We start from the raw sequence: 22,813 nt of genomic DNA, 5'->3' as shown, positions 1-22,813 counted from the left end.
ATATAAATCACGTCTGTTAAGTTGATGTGATTTTACCCTCCTGTAAGAAATTTAATCTAAACAATATTCAATATTGTCAAAGTTGTAATAAGCAACAGATAGAAATAACAAGTATTTGTAATATAAACAGACGTAGTGACAGTTCTTTTACGGACGCTCTACAAACAATGCTGCATTGTGAGCGTTGTGGATTAATTTAGGTCAAATTATCTATGTTACAGAAATACAAGATTTACTGCGCTTTTCATCTATTCTTATGCAATTCCAGTTAGTTTTAATATTCTTGAATAAGTAAACATCAAAGCTACAAATTATGAAAAGTAAGACTATACTTTTTTTTGTAATTTACAATTTGTTGCCAGATTATAAGAATTTTTCTCTCTAATAAATGAGTGCCGCAAGCTCTGTTGTCGCTTCGGAAACGTCATCATCATTTAAACTGTGTATTAAATAATAATAATTTTTATTTATACATCACCCTTATTCGACCTTATTTTCCACGATCAATGCCATTGATGATATTGATCTGATTAAACATTGTCTTCAAGTTTATTATATTGTCTTTTGTGTTTAAATACCTATTCAATTGATTGTTATCTAAGTGTTTAGATATAAAGGTCAGTAATATAATAAATGTGTATATTTAGTTTTATTTTTTCTAAAATACGGAAATTATTTACGTAACAAATTTTATTCTGCTATTATATGTGAATACACGACGTAATATTTAACTGCTTTTAATTTTCTGAACTAGATCAAATTTAAATAGGACCAACCGGGAGGCAAGGCTTTTAAATATAAAAAAATCATCAATATCTGTACACCCAGTTGAAAGTTCTACGGTAGCAAACACAAATATACAGGGGAATTGAGAACCACATCTTTTTTTTGAAGTCGATTGGAAAGATCAAAAAACATTAGTATTAAAAGAACTTATCGCAAAAAGCGGACCTATTTTACACCCATAAACATACCTTAAAAACCATTAAGCAATATTACTGAGTAGATATCCAGTTCAGAAAGCTGGCCATCAGAATAGCCTCCATCGCTTTCCCAGACCTGTTGAATGATAAAAAAGTTGTATCACCTGGTATAGCAGAACAAGGCGAAGGCCAGCGGATCTAAAAATAAGTCGCTCTACGAATGGCTTATGGGAGTAATGCAAAGAGTATTCTGATATCAAGTTAAAAATTTGAAGGTTTTTTCGGCTTTTTTTATCCCAGTACAGGTGTATTTTTTATACTTTTTGGGGCCACAATTATATCAGTAGATCCAGTTATAAAATGTAGAAGTTATTCAGTGTTAATTTGGCTTAAATTTTCCTAAAATAGAAGAGAAAAAAGAACTGTTTCCTCTAATTTTACTATAGACATAATAGGCGTAAACAGAACATTTTAAATCGATATAAATCAATTCTTGGAAATTATCGTAGAGCTTTCAATAAAATTATGCAGCCTTGGAAGAAAGGATGAGTGTACCCATGGCCATTTGTTTGACAGATTGTTTACTTACGTTCTTAACATCTCATTCACTGAAAGTTAGGGCATGCATCCATGATATTATAGCTCCATTTTCCAAAAAGATAATGGGAAAATGTAATCAAAACATTTCCTGAACTTAGCCCCAAATAATCTTCTAATAGCGATTTTAAATATGCTAACAGATTTCATCCAAAATTTACAGTTTTCTCTTATAATATATCATTTAAGTCAGTTATAAAGAGGGAGAGGATAGCTGGCAGAATCCGTTTCTATCACGGGGCGATCGTGACGGAAGAAAGGAAAGATATAAGTGTATAAATGAACCGAAACTTAACTAATAATAGTTCTTATGTTTCCATTAAAATGCATCTTTATTTTTGGATAAACTTAATGACAACCCTGTTTAAGAAAGGTAGACCTTGAGTGCTAGCGTGTACCGCATCATAGAAACAAAACGATCACGACAGGCCTTAGCTTCACGTCCCGTTGGACACAAATACCTTGCGAAAAAGAGATAGCGCAACCTGTTGCTCGATTATAAGAGCGAGACAGAACCTGTATAAACCTTCAGCGATTGATATTAACAACTGGCTTTTAATGAAATTTTTTACTTATGCAACTCCGACTGTTACAGAAATTAAGTTCGAGAATGCATTCGTTTTATATTTAGTTCAGTGCGAATTTCGTTGAACCTGTTTTATCTTGTTTTGAGTTGACGTTTTTATTTATTTCTTTTACGTGATAATATTAAAAGTTTTTTTTAATTTTTATATTAATCAGCAAATTTGTTAAAGTAATTGTCCTATCACGTTTTGTGTCTTGGATATGAAACATGAAAAAGAGATTATGATCTGAATATATTTTAAGTTTTAAATAAAGAAATAAGGTTTCACGTAGTAATATAATATGAGACATTTTCTTTACAAATTTTGATCTATTTATAATGTAAATATCAAAAATACCCACTTAATAGTATGTTGAGAAGTAGGATGAGTATAAGAATTGTTCGTAATTATTCCACATTAAGTTCCCCTTGGGCAACATCGTCCACTATTGCTAATTGCTAATCATTGATGAAAATATGATAACTAAAAAGCGAATTTTAAAATTTTGAATTAATTTTGAATTAATTATGGCTATGATCTGATCATTCCATATAAGTGTTTGGACTTCACCAACCTCACCTTAAAAGAACGTAAATCTAAAATAAATCTTTTATATAGCAATAAATTAGTAATAAAATTTTATTTTTTTTCCGTGGAAATCAAACAAGATGTATGTGTCCATGAAATTGGGAATTGCGGTATGCAGCTAGTTAATCTAATGTACTTATTTACTTCTCTCGTTTGACAGTTTAAAATAATACTGTTACAATATAAGCAACATTCATACGATATGAACGTGGCTAATATTACTCAACAATTTATTAAACTGATAACTGTAAATGGCCGATTGCAAGTTGTGAGGTATTTTTTGCTTTTACGCTAACGAATTGCCTAGTTTGCCTTATAACAAGTCAATACTAGCCAATGGACTATTATAGTGGGTTGGTCATGAGAAACTCGCTTTTAATTAGTTAATTAATCATCTTATTCAAGAAACATGCTCCTCCATAATTTATTAACAATTAACGAATGATTTAAAGGATAGTCGTCTACTTCCGGTATTATCTTTAACTGTTTTAGATTCGTATACAAAAATTTCGCCAAAAGGTTTTTCCTAATATATATATATTGTGTCGCTGCGTTACGTGCGTAATGTAATTGGTGTTATAATTATTAACCAATAAACAGTTATTGTAGAAGCGTACATTTTACTCTAAAAAGTATCATTTTAACCAGACAACATACTATGCACATGTTTCTCATTCACATATTCACAGCACACGGGTCCAATTATCACGCATCTATTGTTTTCGTTATATGCAAATAGTCCAATCAGTTCAACATGGACGCTGAATAATAAGCGTATTTCGAATATCGCCAAATTTAAGATTCTGAGTAAACTGTATGTGTTTTATCCTGATAAATTGTTCGATATATAGCTACCTACTCCTGTATTTGATATTCGTATACCTACATCTTTGATATGCAAAAATAAAAAGAACTGTTTTTGGACGTGTATAATATGGGGGTACGAGCATAGAGTGAACTGGTAGCTTTAAGGGAAACACGCTTCATCTTAGACCATATCTAAATAAAATCATCTAGTGTCTCCATGCCAACATAATTTTATAATATTGCACTATGAAAATTATATTACGATTATCGGGGCATTGTAATATGAACGTGGTTATATTACAATACAAACAAATTCATCCATGATTGAAAACTACTATAGCATTGACTTATAAAATGATAAAAGAAAATCTCCATTTAGTTGCTTCCAATCACATTGTAATTATTTTAGTAAACCTATAATAGCTCTGGTTGCATACTCTTTTTATAATAAAAATGTGCGGCTTAATTTATATTCCCGTTTGGCAATAATCTATGTCTGTATATATTCAAATTCGTGGGACGTGGCTCACCGTCTGTCCCAATACACGGGCCGTGGGATACACTTGCAACTCGCATTCCTTCACGCCCCGTAAGGCCGCTTTCGAGAATGTTATTCTGTACACAGTGGAACTGCAAATGCTAAAAGTTTGTTAGAAGCTGAAATCTATCTATTAATATCGGTTCGATATTAACTTTTACATACAAGGAATAATACATCTTATTCATATTTACATTGAAGCAGGGAGCATTCTACTTAAATCCAAAATATAAACTCCTTCCTTTACTGATCTTTTGGTTTTATTATTATTATGCATGTATTGAAAAATTTGCTCCTGTTATAATTATCTTTCAGTAGCAAAATACGTTTCCCATATACAGTAAAAACTCTCCACGTGTTTCCAGGGGCTAACACGTAATCCCACGTGTTCTGACGTTTGTGATCCGATTAACAGCGGCTCAGGCCGTGTGCTAAATGCACTTTAGATTTATTGCTCTGCGCCGACGACCGGTGCATCGCGTTTATTATGATCGCTTTATAATATTTTGATGTGGGCTTCCTTGTGATGTATGTTTAGCATATTTGTTTAGTATCTATCATTTCCACTGATTTATCGTGGCATAAATATCACCTACCATAGTGCGAATGTACGCGTATATCATGTAATGCCTTTTTTAATTTATGTCCTCTTATATTTTATGTAATGCCTTTTTTAAAACACATTTGGTTATAATATTTCTGATTTTTTTTCGAGACAAGTAAAGGGTTTAATGTCTTGATATGTTGTATCATTACATCATTTTATGTATTACTAGCGGTCCGCCCCGGCTTCGCCCGTGGTACATATATAGCCTATGAGGAAGGCCTCGATAAATGGGCTATCTAACACTGAAAGAATTTTTCAAATCGGACCAGTAGTTCATGAGATTAGTGCGTTCAAACAAACACACAAACAGACTCTTCAGCTTTATAATATTAGAATAGATTTTAAATTACTTAAAATAAAATTTGGGTAATCTATTAAAAAGATATTCTAAAAGCAAAATACCAACCTGTATGGCAACGGTTGACAGTTTACTACAATACATCGGCCCCAGTTAAATATAACCGCCTACATTATCACAATAGTAAACATATATGAGTGCAATTGGCGCAATGTCACTCTTCAATCTGGGCCATTGGGTATGTAGTTTACAATGCATCATACACAGGAATGGGAAATTATATCACGCTGATGTGTGCTCTATCTCCGTATATATAGATATTGTATTCGCATGTACATATATTATATGTAGTTGGTGGCGTGTGTCGGCCACACGTGTTATCTATGCACACAGCTTTAACCGGATCGACTCGATAATTGAGCAATTCCTTGAATTATTTTCACTCGCATGCTTTTAACAGGTGTCTAATCGAAAGTTAATATCTATTGAGTCTTTTAGCGTATCTTATCTCAGGCAATTGTGGTTATATGCTTCTAAGAAACCTTTGGAACCTGTGCAAAAATATTGAGTGTTAATTATATCATAGGAATTTTAATCTTATTCATAGCAATCCGTTTCTAAGCAAACTGCAAATATTAATTGGTATTTATTTTGTAAGGTGCTATAAGAAGTATGGAAAAGGCAATAATATATGTACATTTTAATACGACATTAAAGAGATAATTTATTTTTTTACGCGCTCGTGTACGAAACTTTAGATAAACATATCTGACACTTGTACAATCATTTCAAATAAATACCCAATTCCGATGATAGCGTAATACCTTCGATACCCAATAACATATTTGTATTTAAATTGTAATCTTTAGTTATTTTTTTATCGTGTAATAATTGTATATAGTTTTTCGCTCTCCCAAGTATAATATATTCTTGGAGGAGGTTATCAATTGGACTGTATTTATTTTATTTTTACCTCAGAACTTTAGACTAGGTAAACCGATTTTAATGTTTCTTTATTCAAAAGCTGGTGCCTCCCGTCTGGCCCCGTTTAAATTCGGTCGAGTTCTGACAATTTAAAGGTTATTTAGTTACATGTAAAACATATTTTTTATTATTTAATTTAAAGCCCCGGTAAATAGATATAATTACGTATATACGTCAAAAAAATTTTATATGGTGTATATATTTCTCGGTGAAAATCGCTTCCAACTGTAATCTGTCACAGATTATAATATGAACACATTGTAGGTACAGATACGCAAAACGCTTTAAAGATGCTGAGTCTACAACCATATCGCTACACGTGATTGGAATTTATTTTAAAGATATGTCGATCGAGTGACGAGTCGCGAATATGTACCGTTAAATTTGATGATGACTCAACCATGGATTCATTGATATACACTTAGTGTCCATGGATTCATCACAAAATCTATTAGAAAGGTAAGAAAAAACGTTAAATATTGGGGGGTTATTTCAAACCAGACTGATTTAGTTCTTAATGTAGATGTTTGGTGATTTGTTCTCGTTCGAATTTGTAATCTTATACCTTTAAACGAGCAATTCTTGTATATATATATATATATATATATATAATTGGAATCTCGGAATCGGCTCCAACGATTTTCATGAAATTTAGTATATAGGGGGTTTCGGGGGCGATAAATCGATCTAGCTAGGAATTTTTTTTAGAAAATGTCATATTCGTGTTTTATTCGTGTTTTTTTTTTCCTGACATCTATTGGTGAATAATAATACTATTTTGCTTCGTAGATAGCTGGACAACTGAAATAACACTTAGGCACTTTTTATACCGATATTCCTACGGGATACGGACTTACGCGGTTTCAACCGCGGGTCACAGCTAGTGTATAATAATATAACAATATTCATACATGCATATATTTTTAAAGTTAACAATATATATAAAGCCGATGTTTCCCTAGCTAGATTGCTGGGCAACGTGTATTTAGGAGAAACAGCTTGCTTCTAATATGCATACTCCATGTTATTATAATTGTACCTTTTAAGAACATAAGCTGTAGTAGCAAATATTAAGAAAAAGGATTCGTTGTAAGTTAGCTTATTACGAGATAATCATAGTTTCGGAGATTTTTTTATGAAAACGCCAAGATTAGCATGTTTACGCAACACGGTTATACAATTTGAGATGAGTTTCCGTTTGATAACTCCTTCCTTCCCGCCGCCATTATCAGTTGCTATCGCTGGCTACAATGAACTGGCTGTATCTCTTTTAGTTTTTAATTAAAGGGGCTATTAATCTAGAAGGACAGCCAATCGTAGGTACGTTTTTACTATATATTTGTTATATAAAAGAAACTCGGGTGATAAGATCTTTTTTAGACCACGTTACATGAAAGTTACACAAAAAATGAATAAATAATACATGAAATGTTACAATACTTTACTTACGTTTCTATCAGCACCAGCCCCAGCATGTGTCTCCCTATCTGTGCCACGCTCATAAGTTTTAGTTTTAAGTTTTTATTTTATTTGATTTATTGTTTTTATGTACGACAGTATGTACTTACACGAATAATTGATTACCTTCTATATTTATTTCATTCCAAATTGTTGTTTTGTGTAACAATATAACAAGTGAATATGTATAAAAGTTTATAAAATATATTTTATAATAAAACGTGTCCTGGTGAAGACATAGTACCTCATTAAATACTCACTACTATTACACACGTGAAAGTAACTCAGTATGTCTGTTTCTTTTTGACCCTTAAACCACTCAACCGGTTTGGATGAAATATTATGAAAAATATTTTGTGACCCGATAATGGACGTAGGATAGTTATTATACGAAAACTTCACGTGAATGGGAAATATGCAGGTAAAACCACGGGATTATCTATATTTTATAGATAGATTATGGCTGAAGTAACTGTTTATCTGACCATATTCATGCTATATTTACGGCTATGCGGGCGAAGCCGCGGGCTGAGAGCTAGTAGTATGTAAGCCTCATTGAGTATATTTTTACACGCGTAGTTTGAAAGATACAGGATAATTATATTACGTACGCAATCTTATTATGGAAACCGTAATCGAGTAGGCTTTAGAATTGTTATGAAATATTATACTTTGACACAATACTATTTGTTTCTAATTATTGTATTGTAATACGTTAAAATTTCTGCATGTAGGTTTTTCATTTAAAATTATTAATAAGACCCGCCAAAATCAATAACGTTGCCATTTCTGCGAAATTCTGTCACACAATGAAAATTACATAAGCAGGTTAAATTTCCAACTATACATTCCATTTGTCAGAACTAGACCAATTTTAAATACTACACGAAAGGTGCTTTTAAATAAAAAAGATTTATTTAATAGTTGAAGATAGGAAATACCATGAAACTAAATTACTAAACTCTGTGCCCGTACCAATATACTAATAAATTTGAAGCCCGATAGTTGGTAACATGTTATCTGTATCGGGTGTCGCAGGCGGCGCAAGGCGTGCGGAAAATAGAAAATTCAACGAGAAATAGCACTGGCGCCCTGTGACGTCACGACGCGCCCCATCTCTTGTACAGGCGACGTGAGATAAAAAAATGTATTTAGTCGTCGTATGCTGCGTATCCATAATCGATAAATACGCAATAACATGTATTTTTCATGAATGGAAACTGTTTATCATTGATGGAGTATATCAATAAATAATTGAACTTTGTTATTTCACGGACCTTATAGAAGAATTATAATTGAAAAAAAAACAATAAAACATTTTAATGTATCATATCCATTGATTTATTATCAACCAAATCAAATCGCATCGATATAATACCGTTAAGTGATTTTATAGCGAAAACCACATAACCTTTTATTATTTGTACATAATTAAACTATAAATTATAATGCAGAAATGAAAGCAATATGAACTGTTTACCAATTAATGTGCATTTTATCAGAATAAATAGCGAAAGAATTAACATTAAAGTATGAAAACTTCGACTATTGTTTTATTATAGCTTTTTTTTCTAACGTAAACCATCATAAAATAACAGAGAAAAGCAGCACATATAAATGTTGTACAAAAGGTCGTCTTATCACTAACAAGTGATATCTACCAGACAATTTGTGATATTGGAAATGCTGGAAGAATATAATTTCGGAGGTTTCTGCAACTGAGTTTTTAAATTATCATAATATATTTACATTGAATCTTAAACTAATGAATGTATACTGTTAAACTTGTACATACATATTATACAATAGAAATAATGTATCGATATTGATATTTTCAAATATCTTACAATTGACACTATTTCTTATCTATGACCTTTCAATTTCTTCAATGATGTAGCAATCTCTTGAGTATAACATGTAATTGACTTTTACGCCATCGAAGTAGTACGCATTAATTGGCTTTTAACAAAATATTTGCAAAGAAATTGCAAAACAAGCGTATACAATGTATAAAAGACGATTCATGTATAAAAATTTGCTAGGTAAATGACCTTACTGTTGATTTTGTAGGAGAGAGCATCATAACGTTCGTAACTTTTATTTTTGGTAGATTAGTCATAAGACGTCGAATCATAGACTGATAGATAATTACTTACTAAATTATACTACAATTATACATACTCATGTGGTCATCGAAAAATAAATCGATTTTTTTATATTTTTTACTCGACTGTACCCATGTGACATTTAGGGAATAAGTATATAACGGTCTGAAACTCGTTTAGTGTCGCAGCGGCGCGGGTTGCCTGTTGCGTTGGCGGCGCTGGTTATCGCGAGCCCACACAGTCGGAAAATTGCGAGGGGCGGAGAAAATTCGCTCGCCTAAATAGCTTGCAGTTGTACGCGATTGTACTGTAATTAGATTTCATGCTATTTCGGTCTTGTAAATAAGAGCGGCCCTGAAAGTAAGAAAGTTTTATTTTTATACCGACGCATATTTCCTTTGTACATTTTGTTATTTGTATTTATAGCTGACCGCTATTTTTGTAATCAAATAGTTTTCAGCTATTTACGATATAAGGTATTAGGATTATTTTTAATATACTTGTATGTATGTTTTGATATTAACTACATTTATTTCATATTTCACACGCAATTGCTAAAACCGTTTTTTTACGAACGAGTTACCTACTCGCCCTAAAAAAATAGATCGATTGAAGCATTCTGCGTTTTGCATGACCGAGACATTTTGTTTTATTATGCGTCCCCACCGGGAATCGAACCCAAGCCCTTCGGTTTTACGCTCACACGTTAAGCAATGTAGCAAGTCGGCGATCAAAAATTTCGTTTGGCAAACATAAATGTTTACTTCCACTTACTTTATATGAAAATGCTCTGAATTATTTTTGAACAAGTAGGCGTAGGCTTCCCGATGACGTCATAGTAGTCTAGACAATTTTATGGCGTGAATGACGTCACAGACCTTTAACATAATGTCGCCCACATTGCTTTTGACATTTGTTCAGCACCCAGGTTTCGAAATGCTTTTTAGATAACCTAATACATTATATACATTTTAAGTGCTGTCTACTCCTAGGCATATAATATCACTTTGTTGCTATTTGCTAACAATCTGCATTAATGTTAATTACAGTTTATATATACATAAGTCATAATTATAATAGTTGTACGTTGAAAATCTTGTAATATTTAAACTAATGGTTATTTAGTAGATAGATATGTTTCTAAACGATAAGCGTTCGTTTTATAAGAAATAAATTTTTATTTCTTATATTAAAACATATACGATGCATACGATAAGCAGTATATCTATGTAATCGTTCCGAAGATCTTCAGACATGATAGAGAGATAATGACTAAGTAAATATTTATTAAATTTCACTTATCCTTTCATATCGTTTATCTGAGCGTATTAAAAACCTATCACTATCAACAGGTGTTCCGTAATATGCATTATTTTGCAATATTATTATTTTAAATGTACTTCTAAATTTTTCAACATATTGTTTTAATTATGAATATATAATATATTGGTTTCATGGCTCTAATGCTTTTTGTTTCACTCCATTATAAATTAAATACATTAAAAGATGCAATAAAATATGGTTACAAAATGCTTTATCTGTTGCAGTGACTTTTCATACCAGAATAGTTTTCCTTTTCGGTCGGCCATGTCACATATTTATTGCTATTGAATAATCGAGTATTAATAACCAATTTCGCATATGGCTTTATTGCATTTTTTAAATACATCCATTAACTATTATTATATGAGACTATAGATGGTTCTATAAATGTATTTTGTTAAAATTTAAACAGTTACATACTTATCAAGTATACATTGAACGTGTTTTTTATATTTAAGAACATTTCGATTTATTGAATTCTCCGGATTTATTAGAATGTGACCTACATTATATTAGTTTCGTTATGTTGCTTGCTCCGTGTATTCTGGCCAATGCAGCGGTAACAATTCATACAATAAGTTATGTTCTCTTTAATATAGTTCTTGGAACTACTTAGACCTATTTTAGTCCATTGTACGTTGGCCTATTTGTGCTGAATATCGACTTACATTACATCATATCTAAATTTTCACATTTGTAAAACTTGCATAGTTTATTTGTAAATGATAAATTATCCTTTGTAGATAGATGTAAATACATTACATTTCGTGTCACAAATAAATCACGTATTTAATTGATATTACACATGAATTCACACAACGCTGACTCATTAGTATTCAAATAGATGAAAATATTCCAGCCACGCTAATTCCTGCATCACTTACCAAACGCTAAACGCAAGCTTGTCCTTTTAAACCTCAGCTATTCGCCAAGCTAATTATCTATATATAGAGCATTTACAAATGTGCACCGATCGAGATAACACTCAATACGAGCCGGATACGTACCCACTATCGGCCGGTGAAAGTAGATTTCACAAAAAATGTTCCCATTCCTTGCGCATGATATTTCATGAGACATTCACTTTGGACCGGTCACCATTGAGGGTACGTTTCAATTTTTTACGAGACCAATTTGAAGTACACGATATGGGCCTGTAATCGTTTGATTCGATTAGAAGTAGCGGTTATCAGAGATTAGGTATGAATATTAATAAATATTGTGTATACGGCTTTTGAAATAAATAAAAATTTTAGGAGAGGTAAATTGGTACATAGCTGTTAAATAATATAAGAAATTATACCGTACTATAAGATATACATTAATATACAAACAGATAAGAGCAATAACAACACTATACAGAAGGTAAAGTATTTAATTTTCAAGATAATCAGCGGGCTTTTTTGTGAAAACACTTAAACGTATTATTAATAAAATATAAACGGCCTGTTTAAAGAAAAAAGCGATTGATGGTGAGTGTAGTTACCCTTGATTTTCGAGATCTTATGAAGAATCTTATAATAATATCTAGACGACCTAGATCGTAAACCAGAACGTTTAACATTTACATAATTCTTTCCGATTTCCGAGCACTGAAAAGAGATACAAACCATAAAATTTTATGAATCGTTGTTTTAAAATTTTCGTACAAATTGGGGTATTATATGGTAATAATATTAAACGGTTTGACACAGCGACATTATTGTTTATAATGGATAATACATATTAATATAAACTTTTTTTTAGTCGCTATTGCAATAGCAAAAATTAAAAAAATATACCTTCGTTAAAGCTAATAAGCTTTATATTTTTTCCTGACTGTTTTTAATAAAGTCCATTAAAAGCAACAACTCTTTAACTGTATATATACGTTCATACTTAAAAATAATGGTTTTGTTCAACTAATTGTTTTGAAAATATCCAAATTCGTACTCATTACATTAATCAGTGTTGACGTCACTTTTAGCCACAGACTCCTATTGTTCGCATGTACCGCTATGTCTGGAAAGTTGTCTAATCACTACAATTCATCTGCTTCTCAACAATGGCCGTACCTTAAGGCTCTATAGACACAGCTTTCGAAACATTACTGAATAGAATACATCGCTGAAATAGTACAGGATGAATAACAAGGTATGCATGGTAAACGCGTAAGCTATGTGATTGGCAATGGTATTAATTATATCATTGGGACGATAAGCGATTTTAATGTATAAGACACAGGGACGACATTTATCTGACCTAAGATTTCAAAAATTATTTTTCCGTTGTATATGGACGGACTCGTTGAATGTTATAGACCATTAGGCTATTATAAAATAAAACGATTTAGCATATATTAACAAAGCTTACGAGTATTATAATATAAGATTGACAAATTGACACAAGATTTAAATAAGATTCTTACACTTTTCTAGAAAAAAAATACCAAAGACGTAAGATGCAAGTAAAAAAAAGGAATTGTAATATACATTTTGACAAGCACTGGCTTCGATATAGATTAAACGTAAGATTTAAAGTCCGGTTTCATTACATATCTTCAGGCAACACTGCTTAAAGATTAATAGCGAAGGATTGTTGTAGTAATGTAACCATTGTTAGGATTTTTCTAGAAACAATTGAAAAACAATGCGTCAACGCGACAAAATGTATCGGATTACTACAAATGCGGGTTGAATTGAGATAATTTTCGAATAGATGTTTTGCGATAACGAACTAAATTATACGCTCTATCCTATAAAGTATGACTAAAATTATACATAAAATAATAAATGAGACAGATATGTATACAGACTTTATTAATTTGTTCCATGCATCTACTCTTTGTTAATTTTGTTCTTCAATAGATAATGTATTCGTAAAGTGTTCCATTTCTAAAAACACATAGTAATTAAGATACTCAAATACAGCTGTATTGATTTATTGAGATGACAAGAATTCTATATTGCGAGTAAATTGGTACATGGGAGTTAAATACTTCGTGGAAGTATTAGCAGAGACATATAACGTATCTAGGTGGGGTCTAGCTCGATCAGGGTCCGATCCGTACAGGAAATGATAGCGTCCTGATCGACGTACAAAATTATAACATTAATTTATGAATGCTATGTAGTGATATACTTCTTTCATATTACACTGCATGATATATTTTCATAGATGCATGTGAAAAGTAGTGATGTTATAAAAGAAAAAAAGTTTACGTTGGACCTACTAAGTGTAGTGACTAGTGGTAAACAAATACAAAACGTGGTTTAAAAACATTATTACGCCCAGCGGTTTAATGTACTGGAAAACAAGGTAAACCCTTAAAAGACATAGAAACCACAAAAAGAAACATAATAATTAGTGACTTGATGATTATATTAAGTAAAGGCATTACTGTGAATTTAAAATGTCGGCTTCGGATAATCAACGCTTAAGTATGTATTATTTAAACAGCTATTAGGCCGTTCTGTTATTTGATTAGCAGTTTCTTTTGTAACTGGAATTTTAAAATGCCTTTAAATATATGAGCCTCGAAAATATCATATGGTGTAAAGTTATTATTCAATGAAATTATACGATTGAATTCATAAAATAATTCTAATGCAATGAAAAATGATATAAGTCAAGTCGTTTCTGATTTAGTTTTTATATTTTAAACACTTTAGTGTGTAGCCAACATAGCAACGATCGATATCTACACTAAAAAAAAACATACTAAGTAATAAAACACAAAAGGCGGCCCCATCACATACAAGTGATCTCTTCCATGCAAGCAAAACAACGTGTGAAAAAATATTACTTAAAAGGAGAAAGGCAGGGTAATTTACCGAACTTTAATCAAGTTTATTATAAAATTGCATGCAAATTGCGTCGCCCTACATACGATCAGTGTTGCCCTATTATCCATGTATTAATTGCTCCATAGAATGTCCCAGACACATAACAATATAAGAAGCTGCGAATTACATCGGAATCGGGCCACGCACGGTATTACAGAGTTATGCAACTGTATTGACAAGCGAAACTAGTTCGTGAGCGCGTTGCAACATCCGCCCTCTTTATCCCTTACACAGTAAACACCCTTAGGAACTTCTGTATCGAATTTAATTTTTTTTTTTTTTATTCTTTATAGACGAAGGCTTTCGGTTATATAATATAACTTTGAACAGGAACGGTTTATTTGTAGCAATAGTAAATTTTACAAATATTTTGTTCGTCTGCAATTTACTTCATTACCTACCTAATATACCTAATGCCTATTATCTTTTATGTTTATTTATCTATTTCAATTAACAATGATCGTTGTCCATTCAGGCGATGTTTATTGTTCAATCTGCCTTCCTATATTCTTAATTTCCATGTTCATTATTTTTTAGTCTATTTATAACTATAGCTTTATCTATAAGTCTATATTAAACAATAATAAACGTATCAACTAATCGGTAATTCATGTTTTAGCAATCAATTCGGATCAGATAAAAATTAAAACAAGTGAAAACCAATGTACAGAAAACACCTGCAAATGTAAAAGCAATTACTCATTATTTTCTTGTATTTTACGTAAGCGCGAACGCAGCACATTACTTTGCATAAGTTATTGCTTAGACAAAAATGCAATTTTGCGATGATTTATAGGTCAATATGAGGTATTGGAAATGCTGCAGTGCGCTTGTGTAATACGGTCCACTTTTCCCTGCATGCAAGATCGTTGATTGTTGGCCTAGTATGCACTGGACAAAGGTAAAAAAACATATAGTGTTGAAAATAAAGTTTTATTGCTGATCGGCGATACAAAATTTGTTAAAACTAAGCACAATTATTGTATAATGATGACCAATGTGATGCTATTGTTTACATGTTAATTTCTTAGTGTTAACTAATATTATTTTGACATTTGATTGTTAGACACTCAATCTATACACTTGAATAGTATTAATATGCATGTCTGTCATTTCTAAATAATAATTCCAAGTGTTTAATAGCTACAACGTATTTAAAAAATTGTTAAAATAAGAACTCACTTATTGAAGCTCCATCTGTTTTTCTATCTATTTGTCCAGGCTAATCTCTGAAACGGCAGAAAAAATGTGAATAAGACTCACTGTAAGGTACTACCGCGGAATTTCTATGAAATCAGCATCATCAATGTACCAAGTGATTCTATATCTCGTAATCATAGGCACCACAAAAAGAACAATAAAAAAGTTACATAAAGCTTATTTATCTATTTCGACTAGACCAAGAAATAACAACCAACACTCAAACAAAATGCGAGATCTTATCGATTTATGCAATTCAAAAATTTAAAGGTAATCGAAGACAGTAACCTGAAATAAAGCAAGTCTAGACTTATCGATAATATCCGCCAATCATTACGGTCAAATACCTAAAGCACTCAATAGTTTCATCTCAAATCTGATTGCGAATTTTAGTGCAATCTTTACATAACGGACTGACTCGACTTTTGTGAGCAGATGACAATGCAATGTCTAGCAATAATTACATTATGACATTTGAACATAGACAGGTAAGTATATATGTATATAAATCGAAGTTTGGAAATGAAAAATTGGAAACGAATTGTATTCTAATTTTATCTATCGGTAAACAAAGCTTGATGTTGCGTTTTTAATTCATCAGAAAGCGGCTTCCTTCCGAAGTGAATTGATTGAAGAAATCTTTTATTTGTTCTTAATAAGTGTGCTTAAAATCAAATTCATATCAAGTTTCAAAGACATATTACCTTTTTATAATTACATCCATTAAATAGATCAAACTAAAAAGCAAGCTACCAAAATAGAATTTAAAAATCTATGAATTATTTTATGTACATGAATTCATCTCAGGCATTTACAAGATTTAATGTAATTCCAGTCAAAATTTTAACTGAGAGAAAAATGAATCAACGAGTTTTAAAAGGGTCGTGTTTAAAACCTTTTTACTTCCAGCTTAGGCATGTTTTGACCCCTTTAAAACTAGTAAATAATATACCGTCTGAATTCGTTTTAAGACTTAGTAATCTAACACTACACAACTTTCAATTGAACACATCTATTAGTTTTGCGTTCAATGTCCTATTATACATAGTAAATAGGCAAATTGAATGCGAGATTTTTTTCAACGTGCAAACGGGCAAGTCACGAAACTACTGATTTCGAAAACTATTCAATTCGTATAATTACGTTTTTATTCCATTGACCTTTTCATTTCGCTAGTCGTGACGTGTGAATGCGTCGTTCGCCATTAATGTGGTATTTGTTTAACGATTTCAAAGGTTGGTAATAATAAACGTTAAAATTTATTTATTAATTATTTTTTATTGTTTTATTAGTATTTGCAATTTGTTGTAGTGCCAAGGATTTTGCATTTTGTTCATCAACCCAGCTTTGAAATTGGTAATCAAAACATAAAATTTGTATTATTTCAAAGCCAGAGCAATAGAAAAACGATTATGTAAGACATGGATGCCAATTGCCGAAATCAAATATAATAAATTTTCGTCTTAAATTTATAAAGTAGGTGATAGTTTCCTGGTCATGTCTATGAAAAACGATCCTCAGTAAGTCTTAATTATTTTAAAATCTCTTAAAAACAAATGAAAAGGCAACTCTAATCTAGTCAAATAACAATTAATAATAAATGACTATAAGCTTGCTAACCGACGTCACTATCCGTTGCGACCACTGAAATTGGAAAGTGTTGAGAGATAGTAATTTAATATTAGTGGTAGCTAGTAACACCTCCGACACCAAACTCAATCTACACTAATATTATTAAGAGGAAGAACTTTTTTGTTTTTTGTTTGTTTGTTTATAATGGATAAACTCAAAAACTACTGGATCGATTTTAAAAATCTTTCACGATTTGAAAGCTGCAACTTCGCTGAGTGACATAGGCTATACATGTATCACGGGCGAGGCCGGGGCGCACTGCTATTATTAAATATTTTCATTTATTATATCGGTTATGCACTCAGACTTCAATTGTTTCTTTTTTAAAAAGCAGCTTCGTATGACTTCTGAAAAAATAACGTGTTATGATTATTAGTGCCTTGCTGTTTAGAAAATAATGGATCAATCTCCAACAACAATTGAAGCGCATGTCCAACAAAATCTAATAAAAAGCGCATATCACGGCCGAAATATCGTTTGCATACAAAATACGTACACGTTGTTGCGCTGATACTGTCAACTCATAAAAATGTCATGCCGGCGCTGTCACTCAAACCCAAAGAATGTGTTGCGAATTTCTATCACGTCCTTTTACCAATTCGGTATTTCCCACAAGTGTCAGCGCCGCGGACCAGCCTGTACGTTACCCCCGACACTTTAATCGGAAAACATTTCCGAAGTTAACGCTTAGTTTTCAGTGGCAGTGTTTGTTAATATGATAGTTTATTGTGAAGAACATAAAAAATCAGAATCCTATCCTACTATCCTACTAATATAAATGCGAAAGTTTGTAAGGATGTGTCTGTTCGTTGCTCTTTCACGCAAAAACTACTGAACCGATTGCTATGAAATTTGGTACATAGACAGCTCGACAACTGAAATAACATATAGGCAACTTTATTCCAATATTATTCCGATATTCCAACGGGATACGGACTTAAGCGGATAAAACCGCGGGGCGCGGTTAGTAATGTATAAATATGCTTGCCCACTAGACCTATGATCGTTTTTGTTTCATTTTTTATATAATTTGTATTAACTTTATATTATAACAAAGTGTAATCATAGCATATTCTTTTATAAAACCCCACCTTCTTCTACCTTTTTAAACCTCAAATAGCACACTAGATACGTAATGTGAAAATAATTGAAACATTAAAAGCCTATTTAGACTTTTTTGATAATATGAACTACTATCTTCATTGTAATCACGCAAGCGTAACCATACAGTCACCGGCAGAGAATCCACGCCCATAAACATTCAAAACAGCCCACGGCGTACAGCAACAAATTAGGCAGTCTACCTTCACCATGATATACCTCATCAGCAGTCCGCCGCCGTCAGGGTTCGCTGACCGTGTTCGGCGGACATTGCTTGACGTAAAGGCTGAATCTAACAGCTAAGAGACTAATTGTTGAAATTCATCTTCATGAATCACTCATCGATTGTGTGTTTTGTGTAGACTGATAGTGAATTTATATAATATCGAGATCGAGCGATGTTTGGACATGACATTCCGTATTTCATCTTTTTATGCATTTTTAACAATGTACATCATTGTTATGTAAGTATCTTAAGGACTCACCACTTCAACTGTGATATTAATAGAGATTCCATGATTAGACCTTTTAATAAAGCTAAGGAAAGCATGAGTATTTCTTTTTTATTATCAAAACTATCTAAAAACAATAAAATAGCATCTGTTCTATGAAAACGGATGGTCGCCGGATCGCAATCTGTTTGAGGCGTCTCTCATTGCCAAGGTGAGGGCCACAAGCTAGAGGCGCGAATTATCGTGGTAATGACCTCATATGTTTTACTTATTACGCTATATCGTGAATGTTCACGAATTATGACCACTTATGACTATTGTTTTGTTAACCTTCAACCTGTGATTGTAATTATTTTAATGAATTCAACGATTACAGACGTTAGACATTATAATTCCTCTGTAAGTTACTAATCATCCAGTTATTTGAATACCTAAATAGATATTTAAAGAAAAAGTGCGAACTTTATTCCATTTTTTTGTATATTTGGTCAAACTATTACGTAAATGTAATTCATTGACCAACCGTTAACATTGGTGTTTAACGTTAAAAGCTTTTAGAGAAAAAAAAACATCAATACAGAGAACTATATTTATAATGTAAGAGCCGTAGTTTATTGACCGTCTTCACAAATATAGTTAGAGGCTCGCCACAGGGGGCTCGCAGCATCAAGTTTTCACAAAACAATTACGCGCTTACTATATTGTATTCTTTGTATAACATTAACTGTAACCAATTTACTCATATTATCAGATTAACACTGGCCTTAACTATTCTAAGAGATTTCTTCTATATATTTAAATGTCATAAGTAGTTAACATTCAAAGGAAATACCTATGAAAATAAGATTTTTCAAATTCAGATGGTCAAATGAAGATTTATTGCTATTTTTATAACCTTTTCATTAGTAAAAGCGCATAAAGACTCAAATTGTAATTTCAGATCATTGAATCAAATATGACTTGAGGCCGAACACAGACAGTTGTATAACCATAATATATTGACGTATTAATCGAATTGAAATATTCTACAAATACATATTATAATAACTTTTTTTTTATGATACGAAAAAATCATCGTACATGATACAAAAATATACTATGCGAATGTCAACCATGTATACTTTCAGCTGATTAACTAATATTGGACGCTTTCACAGGAGATGCAAGATGTACTGGACGAGGACTCAGAGATGAGCGACTGGCTTATCGAGCGCGACTCGAAGATGGGCGTGGTGTTGCACGATAGACTGATGACGGATGCCGCTATCGGCGCAGCGCCCATCAAAACGGAACATTCCTACAGCCTCCACTCGGATGTGGAGTCAGCGCCGCCCTCACCGAACCATACCAAAGTCGACGGTGAGTACACAATACTATACAAACTCATGTGTCAAGCTTATTCGTGTAAGGCTAGAAATAGTCACTGATTAAAATTGTACGCAATAGACTGTGGCTATAACTTTCAACCGAATCTTGCATATATGAAGTATACTTCATTGCAATGTAAATAAATTCTACAAATTTCAGCACGAATATATCTAAAAGCTTAAAAGTAAAGTATAGGCGATTCGGAAGAAAGATTCTTATATGAAATGACTTTCATTAGAATTGTTTATTACTAGACGCTCATCCGGATGATTCCTGTTTTATCCCAAGGGAGCATTTAATCAGGATAAATAGTATCTTATCACCTAAGTCAGCTCATACCCTGTCTGTGTATTAAATTTCATCAAAATCCGTTCAGTAGTTTCATCATGACAAGCAAACTTTCACATTTATAATATTGGTGTTACATGTAATATCATAAAACATCAATCTATCCATACAATATATAAGGCAAGATCTAACTATTGCATAGGGCCTGAGTTCACGAAAGCTACAGTTCTACGCAAGACATAATTTTATGTTATTTTGTAGTCGCATTGAGGAAGCAATATGAAGTAAACGTGGACAAGACAACCGACAATTATTCTAAACACATAATCGTCTGACCACCGCTCGGCCGCTATCTCTTTCCGAATCTTTGTGAAATAATTTAAATTTGACATATCACAATGTTCTTTGATATGGTATCGCGAATAATCTCAGATCGTGTGAATGTTGAATACGTTCCGCTTTTGTTTAATTCGTGGATGCGTACGTGTGGTGCGTGGTTTAATGCACTTATAAAATGTATAATTGTTTCAAAGACAAAATTCTCACGTCTTGCTTACATTAACTAATTCCATTCATAAGTAACTGTACGGTGGATATATTCATAGAAACGACATTCATTGTTAATTTAATCGGGACGCATTTAAGCATGTATTAATATGTTGTTTAATTAGGTATATTTTCCTAATTTATTTTGATCTGAAACAACAGAATATTTCAAAAATCTTACAGCTAGGCGTGGCTCGTCTCTATATATGTTGTTTTTTATAATTTTGTATACAAATAATACATTTTTATTATAACACTTTTATCGTTATCATAATAAAAAGGATTTTATAAATGTAAGACACTACAGTCATTTGACATGATGCATTCATTATGTTCTGCTTGTAAAGAAATATGTTAATAATGGAACATAGACCATAAAATCTTAATAATGTACATCGTATAATGTATTTGTGGCATTTATATATTAGTACATAGGTAAGAACTGACGACTGTCTTATTCATCGTTTAAAATTAATATGTTTGTCCTACCAAGTTATCACGGGTATTAATTAGCACTTTATGAAGAAACAATTTATTGTCATAACATATTATACATTTTATACAACATTTTTAGAAATAAACTTAATACGCAGATTATGTGTTAGGACTTAAATAATTCAAACATGTAATAAGCCTTACTATCTTAAATTTTTTTGTAGAACAACCATTCGCTCACCAAAAATACATGAAAATCCCAGGCCGATATTGGGACGCTCCAAAAACCTCGCAACAATGCGTTACGCCCCAACGGCCCGCTACATCTGAATAAAAAATAAACTACAGTCATTTATTCTGTGTTCATTTCCACATTCATAATGTTCTGCACATAATGGATTATGTTTATCCCCCGCATAAGTGTCGTGTGAATGTCCCACAACACAATGGCTATACTTATAATTACAATACGACTTTCGTTTTCGTCCGTCATGAATGAATTGAAACTCGATTGTCGTAATAAACGTTGCTATATTTTATACGCTTTATTTAGACGGTAAAAATTTGATTATTATTGTTGTGTATATTCGTAGGTAGGTATTCGTAGTAGGTATGAAAAATCTTCTCCTTGTTTATCTTTAAATTGGTGTTCAAATATAGGAATATATTTTGTAATTTGACCTTTTACAGTGAATGTGAAGTTGAAAGAGTTGCGAATAATTTACAAATCGATTGTCAGATTTTCTTAAAAACCAATACAATGACTTTGACAATAATTTAATGTTTGGAACAAAACGTTGCAGATATATGCAATGATAATGCATTTGTATTAAATTCCATTGTCATTCGTTTCTCAGATGATTCACTCGAGCGTTTGCAGTACAAATGTCACCTTTGTTGACTAGTTATAATATCCTTGAGTTCTAGTCTCTGGGTTCATTGCAACGTGATTCATCAATTTTGGTGTAGCTCCGTGATTGGTATTGGTTGAAAAATAACCATGATAGGTAGGTAATACATTAAGATCTGCTCCTTTAGTATTCATTTGTTGAATTTTTATTTTTATCAGAATTTACCTGATAGTTATAATTAATGTATTTTTTTTTTTATAAATACTAAAGATAAAGAAAGAATTACACTTTGTAGTAATTTTGGATATGATATTATTAAATT

The 22,813-nt window shown here is 32.0% G+C and overlaps 1 protein-coding gene across 1 annotated transcript in view; it reads left to right on the top strand.

Annotated features, from left to right (window-relative positions):
- LOC119833684 (cyclic AMP response element-binding protein A) overlaps positions 1–22,813 on the top strand; it is an 86,119-nt gene that overhangs the window by 50,257 nt on the left and 13,049 nt on the right. Inside the window, exon 2 of the mRNA XM_038357815.1 lies at positions 20,161–20,362. Coding sequence (XP_038213743.1) covers positions 20,161–20,362 — 202 coding nt within the window. The remainder of the gene's footprint in view (positions 1–20,160; positions 20,363–22,813) is intronic.

The sequence above is a fragment of the Zerene cesonia genome, chromosome 17 (genome assembly GCF_012273895.1).
Source record: "Zerene cesonia ecotype Mississippi chromosome 17, Zerene_cesonia_1.1, whole genome shotgun sequence".
Classification (NCBI taxonomy): Eukaryota; Metazoa; Arthropoda; class Insecta; order Lepidoptera; family Pieridae; genus Zerene; species Zerene cesonia.
Note: the sequence above shows the minus strand (reverse complement) of the source record. Positions and strands in the feature narration are given on the sequence as shown.